The sequence below is a fragment of the Aotus nancymaae genome, unplaced genomic scaffold (genome assembly GCF_030222135.1).
Source record: "Aotus nancymaae isolate 86718 unplaced genomic scaffold, 86718_ANA_hifiasm-v0.15.2.pri h1tg000077l, whole genome shotgun sequence".
NCBI lineage: Eukaryota > Metazoa > Chordata > Mammalia > Primates > Aotidae > Aotus > Aotus nancymaae.
In genome coordinates, this window is record NW_026988492.1 from 15,064,249 (window position 1) to 15,082,579 (window position 18,331).

Here is an 18,331-nt window from a genome sequence, read left to right on the forward strand (position 1 = left end):
TATTAAATATATAGGAAGCAAAACTTTAATATTTCTATATAAAACTTTCTGGATCCTTGAGATTATTTAAATAAAATATTAGCATTTTACTTAAATAAAATAAATGCATTATACTCAAGCATTATTGCATCTTATCCCTACAAATTATAATTATTTTTATTCATGTATATTCCTTTCATTCATTCTATATGACTATATGATCTATTGCTTCTTGTATGCTTATTTATGGGCTCTGTGTGGCTTCTTTGTGCTTCTTATGCCAGCATTATATGATATAGAACAGGTCTTTATGATACAATATGGATAAAATAAATGAGACATTCCATTCTCCCAGCATTTAGCCAACACATCTGTAAACATTCAGAATCTTGCAATGGACATAAAAGACAGCCGCTATGTGTTCTTTCGAATGATGTCACCTGCACATTCTGTACTAGAGTGTTCTATGTAAGTGACTCCCTGACATACAACCCTACAATATCTATTCTACATTCTTTTCTATTCTCTGTGATCATCCTTGTACCTCCTGTCCCGCCTTGCTTAACATGTAACTTTATCTTCGATGTAAAAGATACTTATATAATCAGGATAAACTCTCTTACATTTCATTCTCTCATTCTCAAAATATGCCACTCTTCTCTTTCCTAGGGCTAATCTCTGTTTGTGATGTGAAGATGTGACATTTTCATGAACAATATCCGGAAAGCAATTTTCTAAGTTTCTTACTTTCTCCCTCTTTCAGGGATATCAATGATTCATAAATTTGCCTTATTTATATAATCCCATATTTCTCAGATTTTTTTCATTCCTTTTTATTTTTTTTCTTTATTCTTGTCTAACAATATTATTACAGTAAGCCAGTCTTCAAGCTCTGTGATTCTTTCGTCAGCTTGTTCTATTTTTGTGCTAATACTTAGGATTACATTATAAAAGTTTTGTAGTGTGTTTTTCAGCTCCATTAGGTCAGTTAGGTTCTTTTTTACACTGAATGTTTCATCTGTCAGCTCCTACATCATTTTATTATTATTCTTAGCTTCTTTGGATTGGGTTTCAATGTCCTCCTGAATCTCAATAATATTTGTTCCTACCCATATTCTGAATTCTGTGTGCCATTTCAGCCATCTCACCTGGTTAAGAACCCTTGCTGGAGAACTAGTGTAATCCTTAGGAGAACATAATACACTCTGGCCATTTGAGTTGCCAGAGTTCTTTCATTGAGTTCATCATTTATCTTTTTTACACATAAATCTTTCTTATTTATGTGTGCAGATATTCCTTTAACTTCAGTGTAGATTCAGTACAGTCATTAGAATTCTCTTAAGGATGTTTCCAGAGGGCCGAGGATTTGTTCGGGGTCTTCATTTGTAGCTGACTTCTTGTCTTCGGTTTCATAGAGGGTATGTTAGCAAAATATTTTTGGTACTGAAGTTACTGGGTATAATCCAGCAGGTGGTGCTAAGTGCAGTGGTCAGGAGGTAGGCTCTTAACCACGTGGCTCCTCTATATTTCCTCACAGTTGCAGTTGTGCTCCCTCTTAATGCTCTGAGAGTGTGGGCTCCTCTCTCACCTGAGTGCTGGCTGCAGTTTATGGGCTTAAATTTGTCCAAGTTTTTACTGTTTTGTGGGTGATTATTAAATGCTCTACTTAGTACCTCTTGCAGGGAAAATGGTTATTTCATAAGTGTTTTAGAACCTTTTTTTAAAAAACTCCATTGAAATTAATTCCTTACAGTCAGTAATTTAAAAAAAACATTTTTTGGTGAAGTTAAAAGAAGCTAGAAATAACACTAGAAAGTGTTATTCAATGCACTATAAGTTTTGAGAATTTATGTATTATGAAAGGGATACATGATATTTTATAAAATTAATATTATAATTCTATGATATTAGTAATACACTCTTAAGATGTGTTGATTGTTTTGACTTTTTAAAAACACTTGCATTTAAATTATGGAATGACCCTTGAAGACATTATGGTAAGTGAAATAAGCCAGTCACAGAAAAGACAAATACTATATGACTCCACTTATATGAGGTACCTAGAGTAGAAATGAAAGATCTTTTATAGAGATGAAAAGGAGAATGGTGATTACCATGGTCTTAGGGAAGGGGTAAATGGAGTGTTATTGTTATTGTTATTGTTTGGGAATGCTTGTACAACAATACAAATGTACTTAATGCTACTAAGTTATACATTTTAAATGGTTAAAATGGTAAATTTTGTATTATGTATATTTTACCACAGCTTTTTAAGTTTAAAAAATATATTAAATTTTTAAATAGAAAATGAGCCCACTGGAAGCATCAGTATAAGATCCTAAGAAATAAAAATTGCATTGAGCTATAGAATAAAAATGTAAATATGCTTGTGTGGTAGTTTGTCTCTAGAAAGGTCACCCTTCAACCTTCTCTACATTTGATGTGTGACATTTTCCCATTGAGAGGTGAAGTCTATTCCTTTTTCTCTTTGAATCTACTCTAGACTTCATTATTTGCTTGGCACTAGCAGGAATTGGGTATGGTATTATGGAATATCTGAGGCTAAATCAAAATAACTCTTGCTATTTTTCCTGGGGATTTGGGATGCTTTTTAGTAGAAGCCAGCCCCATGTACAATGGCTTACCACCCTGTGGCTGACATAATATGTACAGACCAAGCCACATGGAGCACTCTGGAGGAAGAGACACCATCTCTAGCAAGACAGAGAGACCAAAGAGCATCAAGAGAAGAAGTCATCTTGGATGTGATTATCCAGTTCCACCCTATCAGTTCGAGTCAGGCCCATAGACATAAACTGCCCAGCAGTGCCTTTCCTGGATTACTGACCAAAAAAAATGTGAGCAAAATGTAACAGTGGCTTAGACCACTAACTTCTGGGATAGCTCGTTACGCAGCAAATGGTAACTGCAACAGGTAGCTTGTATGATTTCAGTATTCTCTAGGAAAGCTCTTCATTAAGATATATGGAAAAAAGATTCTTTGAGTTTAAATATGTGCTCATATTTTAAAATTATATACTTAGTTTTATATATGAGTTTTAAAACATTGCTTGAATTAAACCTTGAATAAAAATCCACTAGGGCCATCCAGTCCTCTTTTTCCTGTACAATGTAATTGATAAAATTAATTACTAAACTGGCATTTATTAAAAGTGCTCATTTTCAGCTACATTTATAAAATCAACAATTCTAGGGGAAAAAAATAGAAGAAAAACGAAGACCAATAAAGAAAGAAAGATTGCTACTGCAGTTCCTGGAAACTTTAATTCTAACCCTACACATAGTGCTGCCTAATTACAGAATGGGATTATTTTTTGGTAAAATGATTTGCTATAGACTTGTTACAGTTCTCAGTACAGGGGTAAAGAATATGAAAGGGCTGCCATCTGTATTTGTATTTGTTACTTGTATACAAATCTGTGGAAGTATCTGGGCTATTCTAAATCTACTCTAGTGCATGAAAATAATATTTCTTCTCCATCATCAATGCCAATATATAACTCTACTTATAAAGGAAAATCTCTGCTGAACTGGCTTCCACACAGCAGACAGATTAACTTACCACAGTGAGCCTCGTCAGACCTATCAGAGCAGTCTGGTTTATAGTCACAAACAAGATGGGATGCAATACACTTCTTGTCCCGGCACAAAAAATCAGTGGGTTCCGGACAAATCTCAGAGACCTCTCCCACTAGGGAAAAACAAACAAACAAACAAAAAACAAAAGCAAAAGCAGTATTTAGTTAGTATTTTCATTAAACATGAAGATTCCTGTTAGGTGTTTTATAGATTTCACACTATTAAGCAAGTTAAGGATTTCAACAGTTGCCTGAGGTAGAGTTCCCCAACTTCTTCTTTCTCAGTCTCACCTTCAATGGTTCAGCAAGTTATACAGATTCTACTTCTGAAATATTTTTATGCACTTTGATGGTGCTGAAAATCTCCTTGTCTGTGATTCCCATGGATGAGATGCTCAAGTTTATGGCCTGCAAGTACCTGGAACCTAGTAAAGGATGTGTGCAGCCTGCCACCAAATCCTGCTCATTCTCGGCATGCACCGATGCGATTTTGTGCAGCCTGCCACCAAATCCTGCTCATTCTCGGCATGCACCGATGGGATTTTGTGCAGCCTGCCACCAAATCCTGCTCATTCTCGGCATGCACCGATGGGATTTTGTGCAGCCTGCCACCAAATCCTGCTCATTCTCGGCATGCACCGATGGGATTTTCTGGCCATTTGTGCTGCTCATAATCCTGGTGATCTGGGTCTATAGCACAGTCACTAACTTGATCGATATGTTCCTGTCTTAACTGACAATATTCCATTAAGAAGATTTTTAACTGAATTAATTTTTTATTGTTTAAAGTAACTATTTCTGCTGAATTTTCATATGAACATACTGGCTGGTCATGGAGGTTTCATACTCTAGATTTTATTTTGCTTTTCTGACTCCCATGGGGCAAGATTTTCCTTTTTAATACACATAATTAAAATGTCCATTGACAAGTACAGAGAACTAATACAATTTTATGCAAATTTTTTTGTAGATGAAAAAGCATGGACAGTGTTTAATACTCACCCTGGTATAAAAAATAGTTGAGCCAGGAGACGCTGTCAGCAAATTAATTGGCAGCAGATTTTAGGAAATGAATGTGTGTGTTTTTTTCCTAAAACTAAATAGCATGTACTGTGTCTTTTGCATGATGATCTGAATTTAATTTCCCAGTCTCATTTTTATTCATAAGCCAATTTTTCTGCACTGGGCCGAGTCCTGCTACCTCGGTCAGTATTGTTTTGATTTGCCACTTCCCTCACCCACCTTGGACTCTCTTCACTGCTCTCCCACCCTACCCTCACCCCCGTCCTGCTTGACTCCTTCTGTAGGATTTTGATGCTTCCTTCTGTTTACATCAGTTTTAAGGAGAGGTATGCCTGTACTCGCTTGTGCAGAAAACATCATCCCAGATTCAATCGACTGGGTTTATGTTCTTTCACATGGTTTTTAAGGTTATTTAATGTCTAATGTATTTTATTGTAACATTGTTTTGCCAACATTGTCTATTTTGGTGGCACATCATGATCTAGTTTAAAAAGGAAAATCAAACATTTTAAATGGACAAAGGAAAAAAAGATAAAAATTTTTCCTTTCAAAATTGAGATTTTATTGGTTGAGGATCAGTGCAGACATTTCAATTTATACACAATTCTTAACACATGTGCCAAAAATCTAAACAGCTACATACTGTAATTCCTTTTTAAAGCTATTCCAGTGACTTTCCAGCTTAAAATTTGGAAGCAATTTTTCCTTAAGAGGTTATCAAGTACCAGTATCTTCACATGTTGATAAGCTGTTATGTATGTCCCACCAATTCACAACTGAAGAGCATATACACTACATATTTAAATATTTGATCTTTCACAGCACAGTAACAAAGTTACTAGGAAAACAGGACTACCACAACCAAAGAGGGTACAGAGTGCCCACAATTCTGACAGGGAGAGCCATGATGAAGGAGTGGTTTTCTTTAGGAAACAATTCTACTATAAAACAGCATGGAAGTAGAAGTAATTTAAAATGTTAAAGACGTTAAATGCAGGACTGTGACTCCATATTGCCATTTAATTATGCTTTGTATTATAAGATATAAGAACTAACTCCCCACCTATGGAATGTTAAGCTGACACCCAAGACAGAGCATCCCATAATTCAATATCCCACAATATTCTGTGGTTGTACCAAAAAATAAACAACTAGCAAATGATTTCGCTTCTTAACAAAAAAGAAGCATTTTCACTTAAAAAAAGAGGATGAGGTGGTATTCCCTCCTTCTTAAAAATGTTTCTGGAGCTACTAAAAAACTCACATTTACAAAATAGTTGATAAAATATTCCTCTGGATTGTACAAGAAGGGAGATAGGGACCACTGATAAGACATGGCACATGGTATTAGTCAGACTTGGCTTCTTTCTCTTCCTCTTCATCAGGGGCTGGAATCTCCTCAGTTTTCATTTCCATTTTGTGCAGGTGGCTCTTCAGTTTCTCGGTCAGCCACTTCGGCCTGTTTTCCTCTTGCTCCCCTCTTCCCCTTTGTTTGCACTTGTCTGAAGATGCTTCCTTCCCTGTTGCCTTTTTCAGCTTCGCTTCCACTTTTGCAGGAGCAGATTTAGCTGACAACCATGCCAATGTCCTCTTGGGCTCTTCCTTGGCGGCCCCTTAGGCTGGGCTGACCTTCCTCTTGGATACCCTAGCACTTGCGGGGTGCCTGGCGCTGCTGCTTCTCCGCCTCAGAGCTGCTGAAACCCCTGGCAGGGGATGGTGGGAGAACCGGAGGGAACCGGATTGGGAGCCTGCCTTCTCCTTCCCCAACCCCCTCTGCTTTTTTTTCAGTACACAAGATCTTAATAACCCATATAATAACCCAAACTACTTCTTAGAAAATGAAAAAATTCTCAACAGAAATCCCAACTCTGCAGGAAGGTCATTCATGACATTTGCCTTCTTTGCATGGCCACATACCTTTCCATAGTTTTACAAGTGGGGACTGAGGCTGATCATTACCTATTACATAAATCCAAACTCCTAATAAAGATATTAAAGATCTTTTGTTCTTGGTTCCAGCTTAGTTTTCCAGTCTCATTTACTGTGACTCTTAAGTACCTGCAGTTGGTCTATAGCCTATGACTGAACGTTTCACAAATTTGTCCCTTGCTGTTCATTTTTATGTATTCACAGGAGCTACTTCCTCTGTCTGCCCTGACTAATCCTTCCCATGCCCCAGGTACCCACTGGCCAAACTTATGACTCAATGAAATGACTTTTTTTTTCTCTACTTTTGTCTTGCCTTTCTCGTTGCAGTCTTTGCCCCAGGCGAAACACTCCTGTTTCATGCCACCTAAGTACCCTTTTATTCCTATATTACAATGAGTATCATCACATATAAGAACTATTTACACATGGCTGGCTGTCCCCCCAGACTCCAAGCTCCTTAAAAGCAGAAGCTTTTATTGCATTCTCTTGGGCCTCACATATAACCTGATATATAGTTGGCTCTTTATAAATTCTGGTTATCATAACTGCAGAAACAATGGTTTCATCTAAAAGGGGCTTAGAAAAGTGAACTGACACAGAATTTTTAGAGCAAGTTATATATTTAAATATTATTTCATCAGATATGTAGTCAAATGACAATACTTCACAGATTAACAGTGACTTATATTAAAGGTTTAAAATTATTTTTTATCAGTTTAAACAAATTAAATAAAATTCAGCAGTTCCTTTATTACATAGGTGATTTTACATATATATATATATTATTGCACTTTAGGTTCTGGGGTACATGTGCAGAACATGCAGGATTGTTGCATAGGTACATACATGGCAATATGGTTTGCTGCCTCCATCCTCGTCACCTATATCTAGCATTTCTCCCCATGTTATCCCTCCCCAAGCTCCCCACCCCCAGCTGTCCCTCCCCTAGTCCCCTACACAGACCCTAGTGTGTGATGCTCCCCTCCCTGTGTCCATGTGTTCTCACTGTTCAACACCTGCCTAGTTACATAGGTGATTATAGGTTCAGAGGTGATGTACCTGAGGTGGAGGTAATTTACTGACAGTTAGGCAGTATTCCCATGAATAAAAAGAACACAACTCTACAGATGTGACTAAAAGCGCATATCTATAGCCTTTGGATTATCCCCATAATGCAATAGCTAAAACCTGTATGATATTCAAAAACAATTTACCAGTAAAACTTGGTGTGTACAAATAGGAAGACTGAAGAGAGAACATCTAAGATAACAGCAAATGGTCCAATTGTGGGCATTAATAAGATGAAGACTCAAAGGTGATTTTCATTGAGTAATTTAGGAATGTTGCCATATAATTTTAATTAACACTAGTGAGAATTTACAGTTAACCCTAGGGCAGTATGTGGACATTTTTTTCCATATGCAAGTCTATGTATTTGAGATTATTTTATTTTTTCCATGCCATAGGACGTAAAGTCACATAATTACTCCACAGGGGAAATGAGCTTCAACATCACTCTAAATAACTGGTTCTTTGTTTTTTTAAAAAAACATGGATAAAATAGACTATATCTCTAAATAAGGTTTATTTTCCTTGATAATATAGAATAGCAAAGCCATGGAGGGAAATAAAGAGATGCTTTGAATTGTGGTAAACTAAGAAATGACTAGAATATCTATGGAATATTAGGTGTCCAAAGAAATAAATAAATAAAAACAGCCTAGCATATCTTTTTTAAGACAAGAATATGGTAAATTGAAAAGGTAAATTTTTAAATCAAAGACTGTCTTGCATATGTTTAAACATATTCTAGTTTTTTATTCAGTCAAAATGGTAATGATAAAGGCAATAACTATTCACCTGGTTATCAAATAATGAAAGATATCTCACATATTCTATATTTGATGATACAAGAATGCATAGAACATTGGTGCTCACAATAAAACTTGAAAAGAACCTGGCTAGCAGATTATGGCATATGTAAAAACTAGAATAAATATTTATTTTGCTATAAAAAAGACAAACAGAGATCTGAAGAGCTAAAACTAAAGCATGAGAAATTGAAAGATCCTATGAAGGCCCTCAAAAATAATGTAGTCATAAGAAAAGAAAATTTAGGCGACCATTAAAAAATCAGGAGACAACAGATGCTGGAGAGGATGTGGAGAAATAGGAATGCTTTTACACTGTTAGTGGGAGTGAAAATTAGTTCAACCATTGTGGAAGACAGTGTGGTGATTCCTCAAGGATCTAGAAACAGAAATATCATTTGACCAGCTGGGTGTGGTGGCTCACGCCTGTACCCCCAGCACTGTGGGAGGCTGAGGTAGGCAGATCACGAGGTAAGGAGATCGAGACTATCCTGGCCAACATGGTGAAAGCCTATCTCTACTAAAATACAAAAAATTACCCTGGCATGGTGGCACGCACCTGTAGTCCCAGCTACCCGGGAGGCTGTGGCAGGGGAATCGTTTGAACTAGGAGGCTGAGGTTGCAGTGAGCTGAGATCACACCACTGCACTCCAGCCTGTGACAGAGCAAGACTTCATCTCGAAAAAAATAAAAAAATAAATAAATAAATAAATACCATTTGACCCAGAAATCTCATTACTGGGTATATACCCAAAGGATTATATATCATTCTACTTTAAAGACACATGCACATGTATGTTTATTGTGGCACTATTCACAATAGCAAAGACTTGGAACCAACCCAAATGTCCATCAATGATAGACTGGATAAAGAAAATATGGCACATATACACCATGGAATACTATGCAACCATTACAAAGGTTGGGTTCACGTCCTTTGCAGGGACATGGATAAAGCTGGAAACTATCATTCCCAGCAAACAGACAAAAGAACAGAAAACCAAACACCACGTTCTCACTCATAAGTGGGTGTTGAATAATGAGAACACATGGACACAGGGAGGGGACACCACACTCCAGGGCCTGTTGGGGTGAGGGGAGCTAGGATAGCAGGGGCTTGGGGGATAGAGGAGTGTAGCATGAGGAGAAATACCTAATGTAGATGACAGGGTGGTGGATGCAGCAAATCCCCACGGCACATGTATACCTATGTAACAAACCTGCACGTCCTGCACAGGTACCCCAGAATTTAAAGTATAATTAAAAAAATAAATAGATAAGAATTTTAAAAATTTTTTTAAAAAGAAAAGAAAATTTAATCCAGTAAGAATGTAAGATATATATAGGACTAATATACTGTGGATTTAAACAAACTCTTACCAACCTGCAAGTGACACCAATTGAAAACTAGTTTCATTGTACTTTGAAAAAGAATTTACAAACAAGTCCTTGACCCTATAAATTTCAATTTGGATTAAAATCCTTTTGTACACAGAGCTTATTACACTGAACTAGATATAAGCATTCTATAGATAATATTTATGAAGAAACACTTGTTTTTTTATTACTTTCTTAAGCTGATAACATTCAATATGCCCTGAGATTCCAGACTGCAAGTTTCACATGGGCATGCATTTCTAAGCACCTTTGTTTTTCAGGTAACCACATGAAGAATATTAAACATATAATGGGCATAATCTCTACTTTTTAAGACCATATTAGTTGACAAATTCCGTTGATTTGGGAATCAATGGAAAAGAAACAATTAGGGTTTCCAAGGCTCCTATGTATGTAGGGAAGACCTAGTGAAATGCCAAGTACAAGAGAAATTTCCCATGGAATACAGTGAGTCAGGAAACATATCTAAGGAAAGCCCTAAGCAAGTAAACATCTAGATGCACTGAAGGCATGAAAGAAGTTTACACCACAACAAAGAATTTTAACTATCATAGACTACTTACAGGTATTCATGTGTGAGTAGGAGTTAAAAAAAAAAAAAAAAAAAAAAAAAAAAAAACCTGATCAGACTTACACAGGTATGTTGTTCTGTGAAGTACTGAGAAACTTAAGTCTTTTGGTTCTGATTTAATGTGATAAGTAAATGGAAATCTCTGAGTTTTTAAAACATTATTATAATAAGAATTTAAATACATTATAATGTAGAAAAAACAAGAAACAATCTCTCCCTCTTTACACAATGCCTTTAACATATAGTCACATTTTTCTTTTTAAATTTTGTTGTAACTAGGTTATACACTTGTAATCATAATATATACACAATATTTTCTCTACCTTTTAATATGTATATCATAAATATTTTCTTGTTTGATTTTCATAGTAATCACTAATATCTATAAATTATAATGAAAACTGAATATATCCTTAATTTGGTTAACAATTCCATTAATACATTATTATAGAGTTTTTGCATTATTTTAAACAAAACTACATTTAGTTTCTTCATAATTGGAAGTATTTATGTAAGACAGACTCCTAAAATGCCATTATTGGGTATTAATGGATTCATGTCTTCTAGGGCTTTGGATATCTATCAATAAAATTAATTGCTTTTCTAAAAAGCTATGCTGATTTATTATTTTTTTAAAAAAATTTAATTTCAATAGCTTTAGGGGTGGAAATGGCTTTGGTTACATGATGAACTGTACAGTGATAAAGTCTGGGCTTTTAGTGCAACTGTAACATAAATAGAGGACATTGTACCCATCAGGTAGTTTTACATCCCTCGACCTACTCTCAACCTCCCTCCTTCTGAGTTTCCAATGTTTTTTATACCACTCTGTATGCCATGCCGTATACCCATAGCTTAGCTCCCACTTTTAAGTGAGAACATGCAGTATTTGGTTTTCTGTTCCTGAGTTACTTTCCTTAGGACAATGGCATCCAGTTCCATCCAAGTTGCTGCAAAAGACATTATTTCATTATTTTGTACGCCTGATAGTATTTCATGGTGTATATATACCACATTTTTTGTGATTTTTATTTGCATTTCTCTGATGACTGGTGATGTGCAACGTTTTTCATGTTCACTGGCTATATGTAGGCCTTCTTTTGAGAAGTGTCTGTTTATGCCCTTTGCCCACTTTTTAATGGTGTTTTATCAATTTAACTTCTTTATAGATTCTGAGTATTAGACCTTTGTTGCATGCATAGTCTGTGAATATTTTCTCTCATGCTGTAAGTTGTCTGTTGACTCCATTGATAGTTTTTGTTTTTTCTGTACAGAAGCTGTTCAGTTTAATTAGGTTCCACTTGTCAACTTTTGTTTCTGTTGCAATTGCTTTTTAAGACTTAGTCATAAATACTTTCCCAACATCAAAGTCAAGAATGGTATTTCCTAGGTTTTTTTTCCCCCTAGGATTCTTATACTTTGAGTTCGTACATTAAATCTTTAATCCATTTTGAGTTAATTTTTGTATATGGTAAAAGGTGGATGGCCTTATTTGTGAGTTATGTTCCACTGGTCTGTTTTTGTACCAGTACCGTGCTGTTTTGGTTACTGTAGCCTTGTAGTATAGATTAAAGTTAGGTAATATGATGACTCTAGCTTTGTTCTTTGTGCTTAGGATTACTCTGGCTATTTGGGCTCCTTTATGGTTCCACATAAATTTTAAAATAGGGTTTTATAATTCTGCAAAAAATGTTATTATTTGTTTGATAGAAATAGCATTGAATCTGTTGAATGATTTGGGCAGTATGGCCATTTTAATGATACTGATTCTTCCAACTCATGAGCATTGATGTTTTTGGGTGCATGATCTTTTTTGGTGCAATTCATTTTTCACAGAATTAGTTCTCCTCACAGATGAACTACTTATTTCACTTGTTTGCTCTCTTGTTCTAGAAGGAACTATCAGAGGCAAGTTTGCAAATAAAAGGACATCTCAGCACTGCCAATGACTTGATATCACATGACCAGTATTTTCAAATATCTAGAACATACACATAATAAATAGAATATTTTCTACTCACTATGATAATTTAAGTCTATCAAGTTCAAAAGAATTAGGTTTAAAGGTCAATGCACATATCAGGCAATTAACAGCAACACATCTGAAAGTGTAACCTTAGTGATCTCAGTGACAGCAAACTTCACTTTGCATCAAAATTATCAGAGGTGTTATCAGAGTTACTGGACCACATATTAGTGTGCAGAAACAGTTTAGAAAAATACTTTAAAATGTTATTTCACTGGCAATACACAAAGAAAAGGTGCATGCTGAAATGACTAGTTCCTAAAGTTTGACTTTTCTGATTTTAAATTAAAAGATGACTTCATAAACTGTGTATCTGCTTGAAAGAAAAGTATATATACCAAGCTCTGTTTTCTGACATGAAACTCATTTTATCTTTAATATTTTGTGTGTGGACATATTTTGAACATCCAGTTTTTAAAATTAATTCTCCATATAATTTTAGAACAAATGAATGCTGAACCTTAGGCTATGCATACCTCAAATCACTGGTTTAAAGTTTCAGATAAAAAAAAAAATCTGTTCAGAAGGCCTAGAAAGAGGGAAGAGATAACAAGAAATTAAAGCAATACCAAGAACAAAACTCAGAACTGTAGACCTCACAAGGACCACTACACTCGTGCATATAAAGAAACATTTTCAGTGCTTTAGTGATTCAGAAGTCATCATTCACTCTTTGCCTCTTAGTACCTTCTACTACTCCAGTAAAAGAACTTTCCTGTGGATATCTAATGATATCTAATTACCATTTAAAAGAAAAGTCAACCCTTCCCATTATGGATTTATTGCTGCTTTTGATATGCCGAAAATGCCTTCCATTTTGAAATGTCAGTTCCTTAAGCTCTTTGGCATGATATTCCCAGTACTCTGTCAATGTCTCAAACTTCCTTCTCCTCTCTTGGTTCATTTTCAAGTCCAGGCTTTTAAATGCTAGAAGAGCAAACTATGACCCCAATTCACTTCCAATTTTAATTAATATCTGGATGCTGATGGCCTGATGTCTACAATTGCAACCTGTCCCTTTTGCTGAGATCCAGACACATATTGTACATTTTCTGTGAGATTTCTCTGCAACATATCAGACAAACTAAACAAGATTAAAAATTCACACATTTTCTTCTTTCTTTGCCTCCTAATTTATCATTCTCTACTTCTTGACCCATGAGCAATCTCACGATAACCACCAATGTATGATCCGGAGATGTACACCATCTTCTTTCACGCACTCATCCCTCCTCAGCTGCGTGGTGGAGATTTCTGGCTATTTCTGTTCATGTGGTCACCCTTCTATAGCACACGCTTGTTACTGAGGTGTGGCTGCTCACACAGGCACTTTATCAGCTCCTTTTGTGACTAGGTGAGATCACGAGGCTGACTTCTAACCCACGGAATGTGAACAGAAGTAATGAGCACACATCCAGGTGAGGCCATACAGACTTCTGCACACTGGTCCCCATGTTCTGTTCCTCTCCAAGTGGATGGAAAAGCCATGATCAGTGGGGTGGACCTTGAAGGTCATGGACTGACGATCTGCCTGGATCCCTGAATAAATACATTAGAAAAGCCACCCCATCAATCTGTTTACCTGACAACTACTGTAAAGTGGATAGGAGATAAACTTCCTGGATTATGATTTTTTTGGATCTAATTTGTTATAGCAGTAGCCCGATATGATAAGGATGTGACAATGATGATGGTGACACTAGCACCTATGGAGAATTTATTTACCTGCCTCATTCTATTTAAGCATGTTACATATTAATATATTAACTCATGTAATTTTCAAAGCATCTTCATGAAGCAGGTACTAGAATTTTTCTTATTTCACTTACCTAATTTCATGTAGTTACTTAATAGCCAAACCAGAATTCATGCTTTGGCACCACAGTCTTTACTCTCAGCCAAAAAAATCCATATGTTCCCTCATTCTACTCAAATACGCATGCCTATAACTCACACCTTAGGTGCTGTTCCTTCCACAAAGAATTATCTGAACTGCCTCAAACTCATCTACCCATCTGGCTCTCCTAGGGCTCCAGATATCCTAATTATAGCACATGATATTGAAATGCTAAATGATGGTGCATTTTCTATTTGATTGCTTTACTCTGTAACAGATAAACTAAGCATGCCTCTTCTGAAAGAAAATGAAGAATCCTTAAAAGAAGGAACTGTATTATACTCATCACTATATGCTCGATACTAGCACAAAGCCCAGATAACTTTCAAGTAATCAAACAGTATTTTACAGAACTGTGTTTAAATTTGGTAAAACTGCTTGGGCTGGCTTCACCATTGCAATGAGAATAGGTGGCTATCTGAAACACCTAATACATTCTAAACATGCTATTAGTACTAGGCTAATTCCTGCATTTAATGAATTTAAAATACTTTGGGTAAAATGATTCTTAGAACATTTTACAGTTAAAAATGGTTGCTAAAAAAACTCTCAACCTTGAAAACCATTCAGAGGATAAATAGCCTGCGTGATAATTATTGTCATTGCCCGAGATAATTTCTGAAATGTGATGTATTTTGTGACTTTCATACTTTATATAAACACAGCTAATGAAGTAATTTACTGGTTGTTACATAGACAAGGAGGCCCATAGTACGTGATGAAATGAGACAGAAAGCAAAGGTAAACAAACCAGAATTGGGCCAAAGCAATAAGAAGTATTGAAATGATAAATGCTCTTTTTGAGAAAGGTGAATTTAGTACAAGATATAAAATTGCAAGGAAAGAAAAGAAATCAGACTAGGAAACTGTAATCCTCATTAAAAAGAGGCCATTTGTTAAGAGTACCTTTTCACATGCTGAATTTTAACTCTAACTTGGAGAAAACCATGACTGGTGAGATATGTTACGTGTTAAGTCTGAATTAGTATTTTCTAATTGCTATATTGACAGGGGAATGAACACATTGCTCATGACTTATCTCCAGTCCACTGAAGGTGAGGTGTAAAATGAAATTGTACAATAAAGCATTAATGTCATATATATCTGATAAGAAATGGCAAAAGGAGGCAGGTTCAACTAAGCATTTTACTTTTGTCTTGGGAGATTATTATTTCCTTCGTTTAGATAACTTTTGCTTAGAGTTTACACTGAAGCATTTGCATATCTGTTCAAAACAATAATGCACAGTAAGGATATGTGTTTAATTGGCTATACTGTATGATAAAATTGATTTATTCTGATGGAGTTTGAAAATGTTAGGGTAAGAGCGTCTTTGGTAAGATTTCCCTTTTAATAAAAAGCACCCCCAAATCATTTCCTTTCCAGCAAAGAACAGCCTGTAAAATTGAGCTGCAGATATAGAAAGGCAAACTAGAAGCCTGCAAAGGTGAATGCCGGCAACTGTACCAATAGAAAAGGGCTACCTGGGAGCCAGGCAAGTTCAACATGGAGCCTCCATCTTCCCATTTCTTTGCAAACCACGTGTACAGTAAGGAAAAGACAATATGGTGCCGGCCAGGTAGAGATCCCATCTTCATAATAAAGATTAGAGCAGGATGGCCAGCTTTTTCATTCGCTATGCAAACGTCACACCTGGTCCTACTAATCTCTTGGGCCCTGTGTAAATCATACACCATCTCAAGCTTATCTATGAAGCCCTGTGCATTTCACCACAAAACTAGAAGTCCCACTTGGGAGCCCCTCTCTCTCTGCAAGAGAAAGAGCTATTCTTTTTTATCTTTCTTTCGCCTATTAAACCTCCACTCTTAAACTCACTTCTTGTGTGTCTGCATCCTCAATTTCTCTGGTGTGAGACAATGAACCTCAGGTATTTACCATGGACAATGATGCTGCTTCATTACCAAGCAAGGCAACAATTACTGTGTTTATTTATATCTAACCGCTTTAGAGTAGCAGAATAGTCACTCGACTAAGAGCCAACAGGCCTTATTTCTATTTTCCCATTTGTAAAATCCCCAAAGTAACTTGGAATTATATTATTCAATTACTTTGGATCTTTAAAATTCTATGGAGTTTTGAATATTACCTTGAAGATACTTAGTTATTCATGACAATTTTCCTGTTGCCTTTAAAGTATGTAAATGCAAGTATAAAAATGCTATAACAAGTAATCTAAGAGTATCATTTTTCAGCTATGAAATAATATATTTCTCTTATGAAGTAAAGTGCAAGATTAAAATTCTATTAATAATGTTGAGAACTAAGAGGTTAAAACATATTCTTGTAGTGCATTTCAAGCCATAGGCATTTCCATCCCTGAATGTATGCTTCCACTGGAATGGATAAATCAAGAATTACATAGAGCTAAGAGTTTACTACCATTGATGCTAAAAATTGAGATGTCGGAGGTTGGGTGTGGTGGCTCATGCCTGTAATTCCAGTACTTTGCGGGGCTGAGGTTGGTGGATCACCTGAGGTCAGCAGTACAAGGCCATCTTGGCCAACATGGTGAAACCCCCTCTCTACTAAAAATACAAAAATTAGCTGGGCATAATGGTGGGTGCCTGTAATCTCAGCTACTCAGGAGGCTGAGGCAGGAGAATCGCTTGAACCCAGGAGGTGGAGGTTGCAGTGAGCTGATATCGTGCCACTGCACTCCAGCCTGGTGACACAGTGAAACTCCGTATCACAAAAAAAAAAAAAAAAAATGAGATGTTGGAATAGCTGGAAAAAATAAAAACATTGTTTTCCATTAGAAAACTTTTTTTTTTTAATTTGATGAAGAAGTTAGGTTAATGAGATGGAGAGTTTGGAAGTACACATTGAAATACAGAGATGTATTTCTAAAGTGTATGTACCTTCAAAAAAGACCCATGAATCTTCCATGTTCATTATGTGAGGATGTGTCATGTGAATAAAAAAGCATAGCTAGAGTCCTGTAAAATAAGTGCTGTTATGAGCATCCTGGACTGGTGTCCAAAGTAAACACAAAATGAATGTATATCCCAGTTCAAGGTGACCACTCAGGCCGTGGTTGTAGATCCACCTCTAACCTGTTCACATACAAATGCCTCAAATCTACAGTCATTGCTTAGCCATCCTGCCAGCCTGGGGTAAGCACATAAGCAGGGCAGTTCATCTGACAGAGGACAGAGCTGGGGAAGAGTCCTTCAAAGACCTCTGAAGTAGACGTGGACCACAGAAACCTGAGATCCTGGATCTGGAACAGGGAGCATGGCTCTGAATGGGCAAGGCCTTTTAGCTGGGCACACCTCCTGGCAAGCTGGAAGGTTGTAGCTCAGAGAGGGACAGAAAAGAGTCTTCAAATACTCATTATCCTAGATCTCAAGATGGTATTACGTGCTTATTGATCTAAGGATAGACAACTGATCAAAGACAGAATGACAGGACTGGGATTGACTGTTGTACTAAGACATGTAGAGATGCCAAGTTTGCAGGGGAAGACAGGCATCTAGTGGGCAACTCATTGGAGCAAATTTCCATAAATGCCTACTGCTTAGATCCTTGGAGCTTACTCTCCCCAAGGATGGCTTACACAATTGTTTCTTCACTTTTCTGACCCATCATCCCCAAATCTTTGGCAAAAATGCCTTGGATTTATTTAAGGGACATGCACTAAAAATAATATTAACTATTAATTGCATCTATAATTGCTCTCTTTAGGTCCTACTCTAAAAGTGAAGAGGGGGGCTGCAACAATAATCACCAATGTGTAATAAAAGAAAACAATCCCACATTCAAGGAAATATAACTTTCCCTAACATGAGGTTTTAGAATCTCTCTGATTTTGATAACATTAATGGGCTGTAATGAAGAATAAGAGATTTTGAGATGCTGAGCAATCACATTGAGACCTTTTAATTAGCTCGTCTTGTCTATTATTTATATAGAAAGGTCACAGCAGAACACTGTTACATAATTTTCAATTTATGTGCAAATTTCAGGGTCAAACAATGAACGAGTTGTGTTTTTCTGCATAAAATGAATACAAACAA

General features: G+C 36.3%; 1 protein-coding gene across 1 annotated transcript in view; it reads right to left on the reverse strand.

Annotated features, from left to right (window-relative positions):
• Positions 1-18,331, reverse strand: part of MALRD1 (MAM and LDL receptor class A domain containing 1) — a 609,315-nt gene that overhangs the window by 197,246 nt on the left and 393,738 nt on the right. Inside the window, exon 30 of the mRNA XM_064368444.1 lies at positions 3,563-3,691. Within this exon, the coding sequence (XP_064224514.1) occupies positions 3,563-3,691 (129 nt within the window). The remainder of the gene's footprint in view (positions 1-3,562; positions 3,692-18,331) is intronic.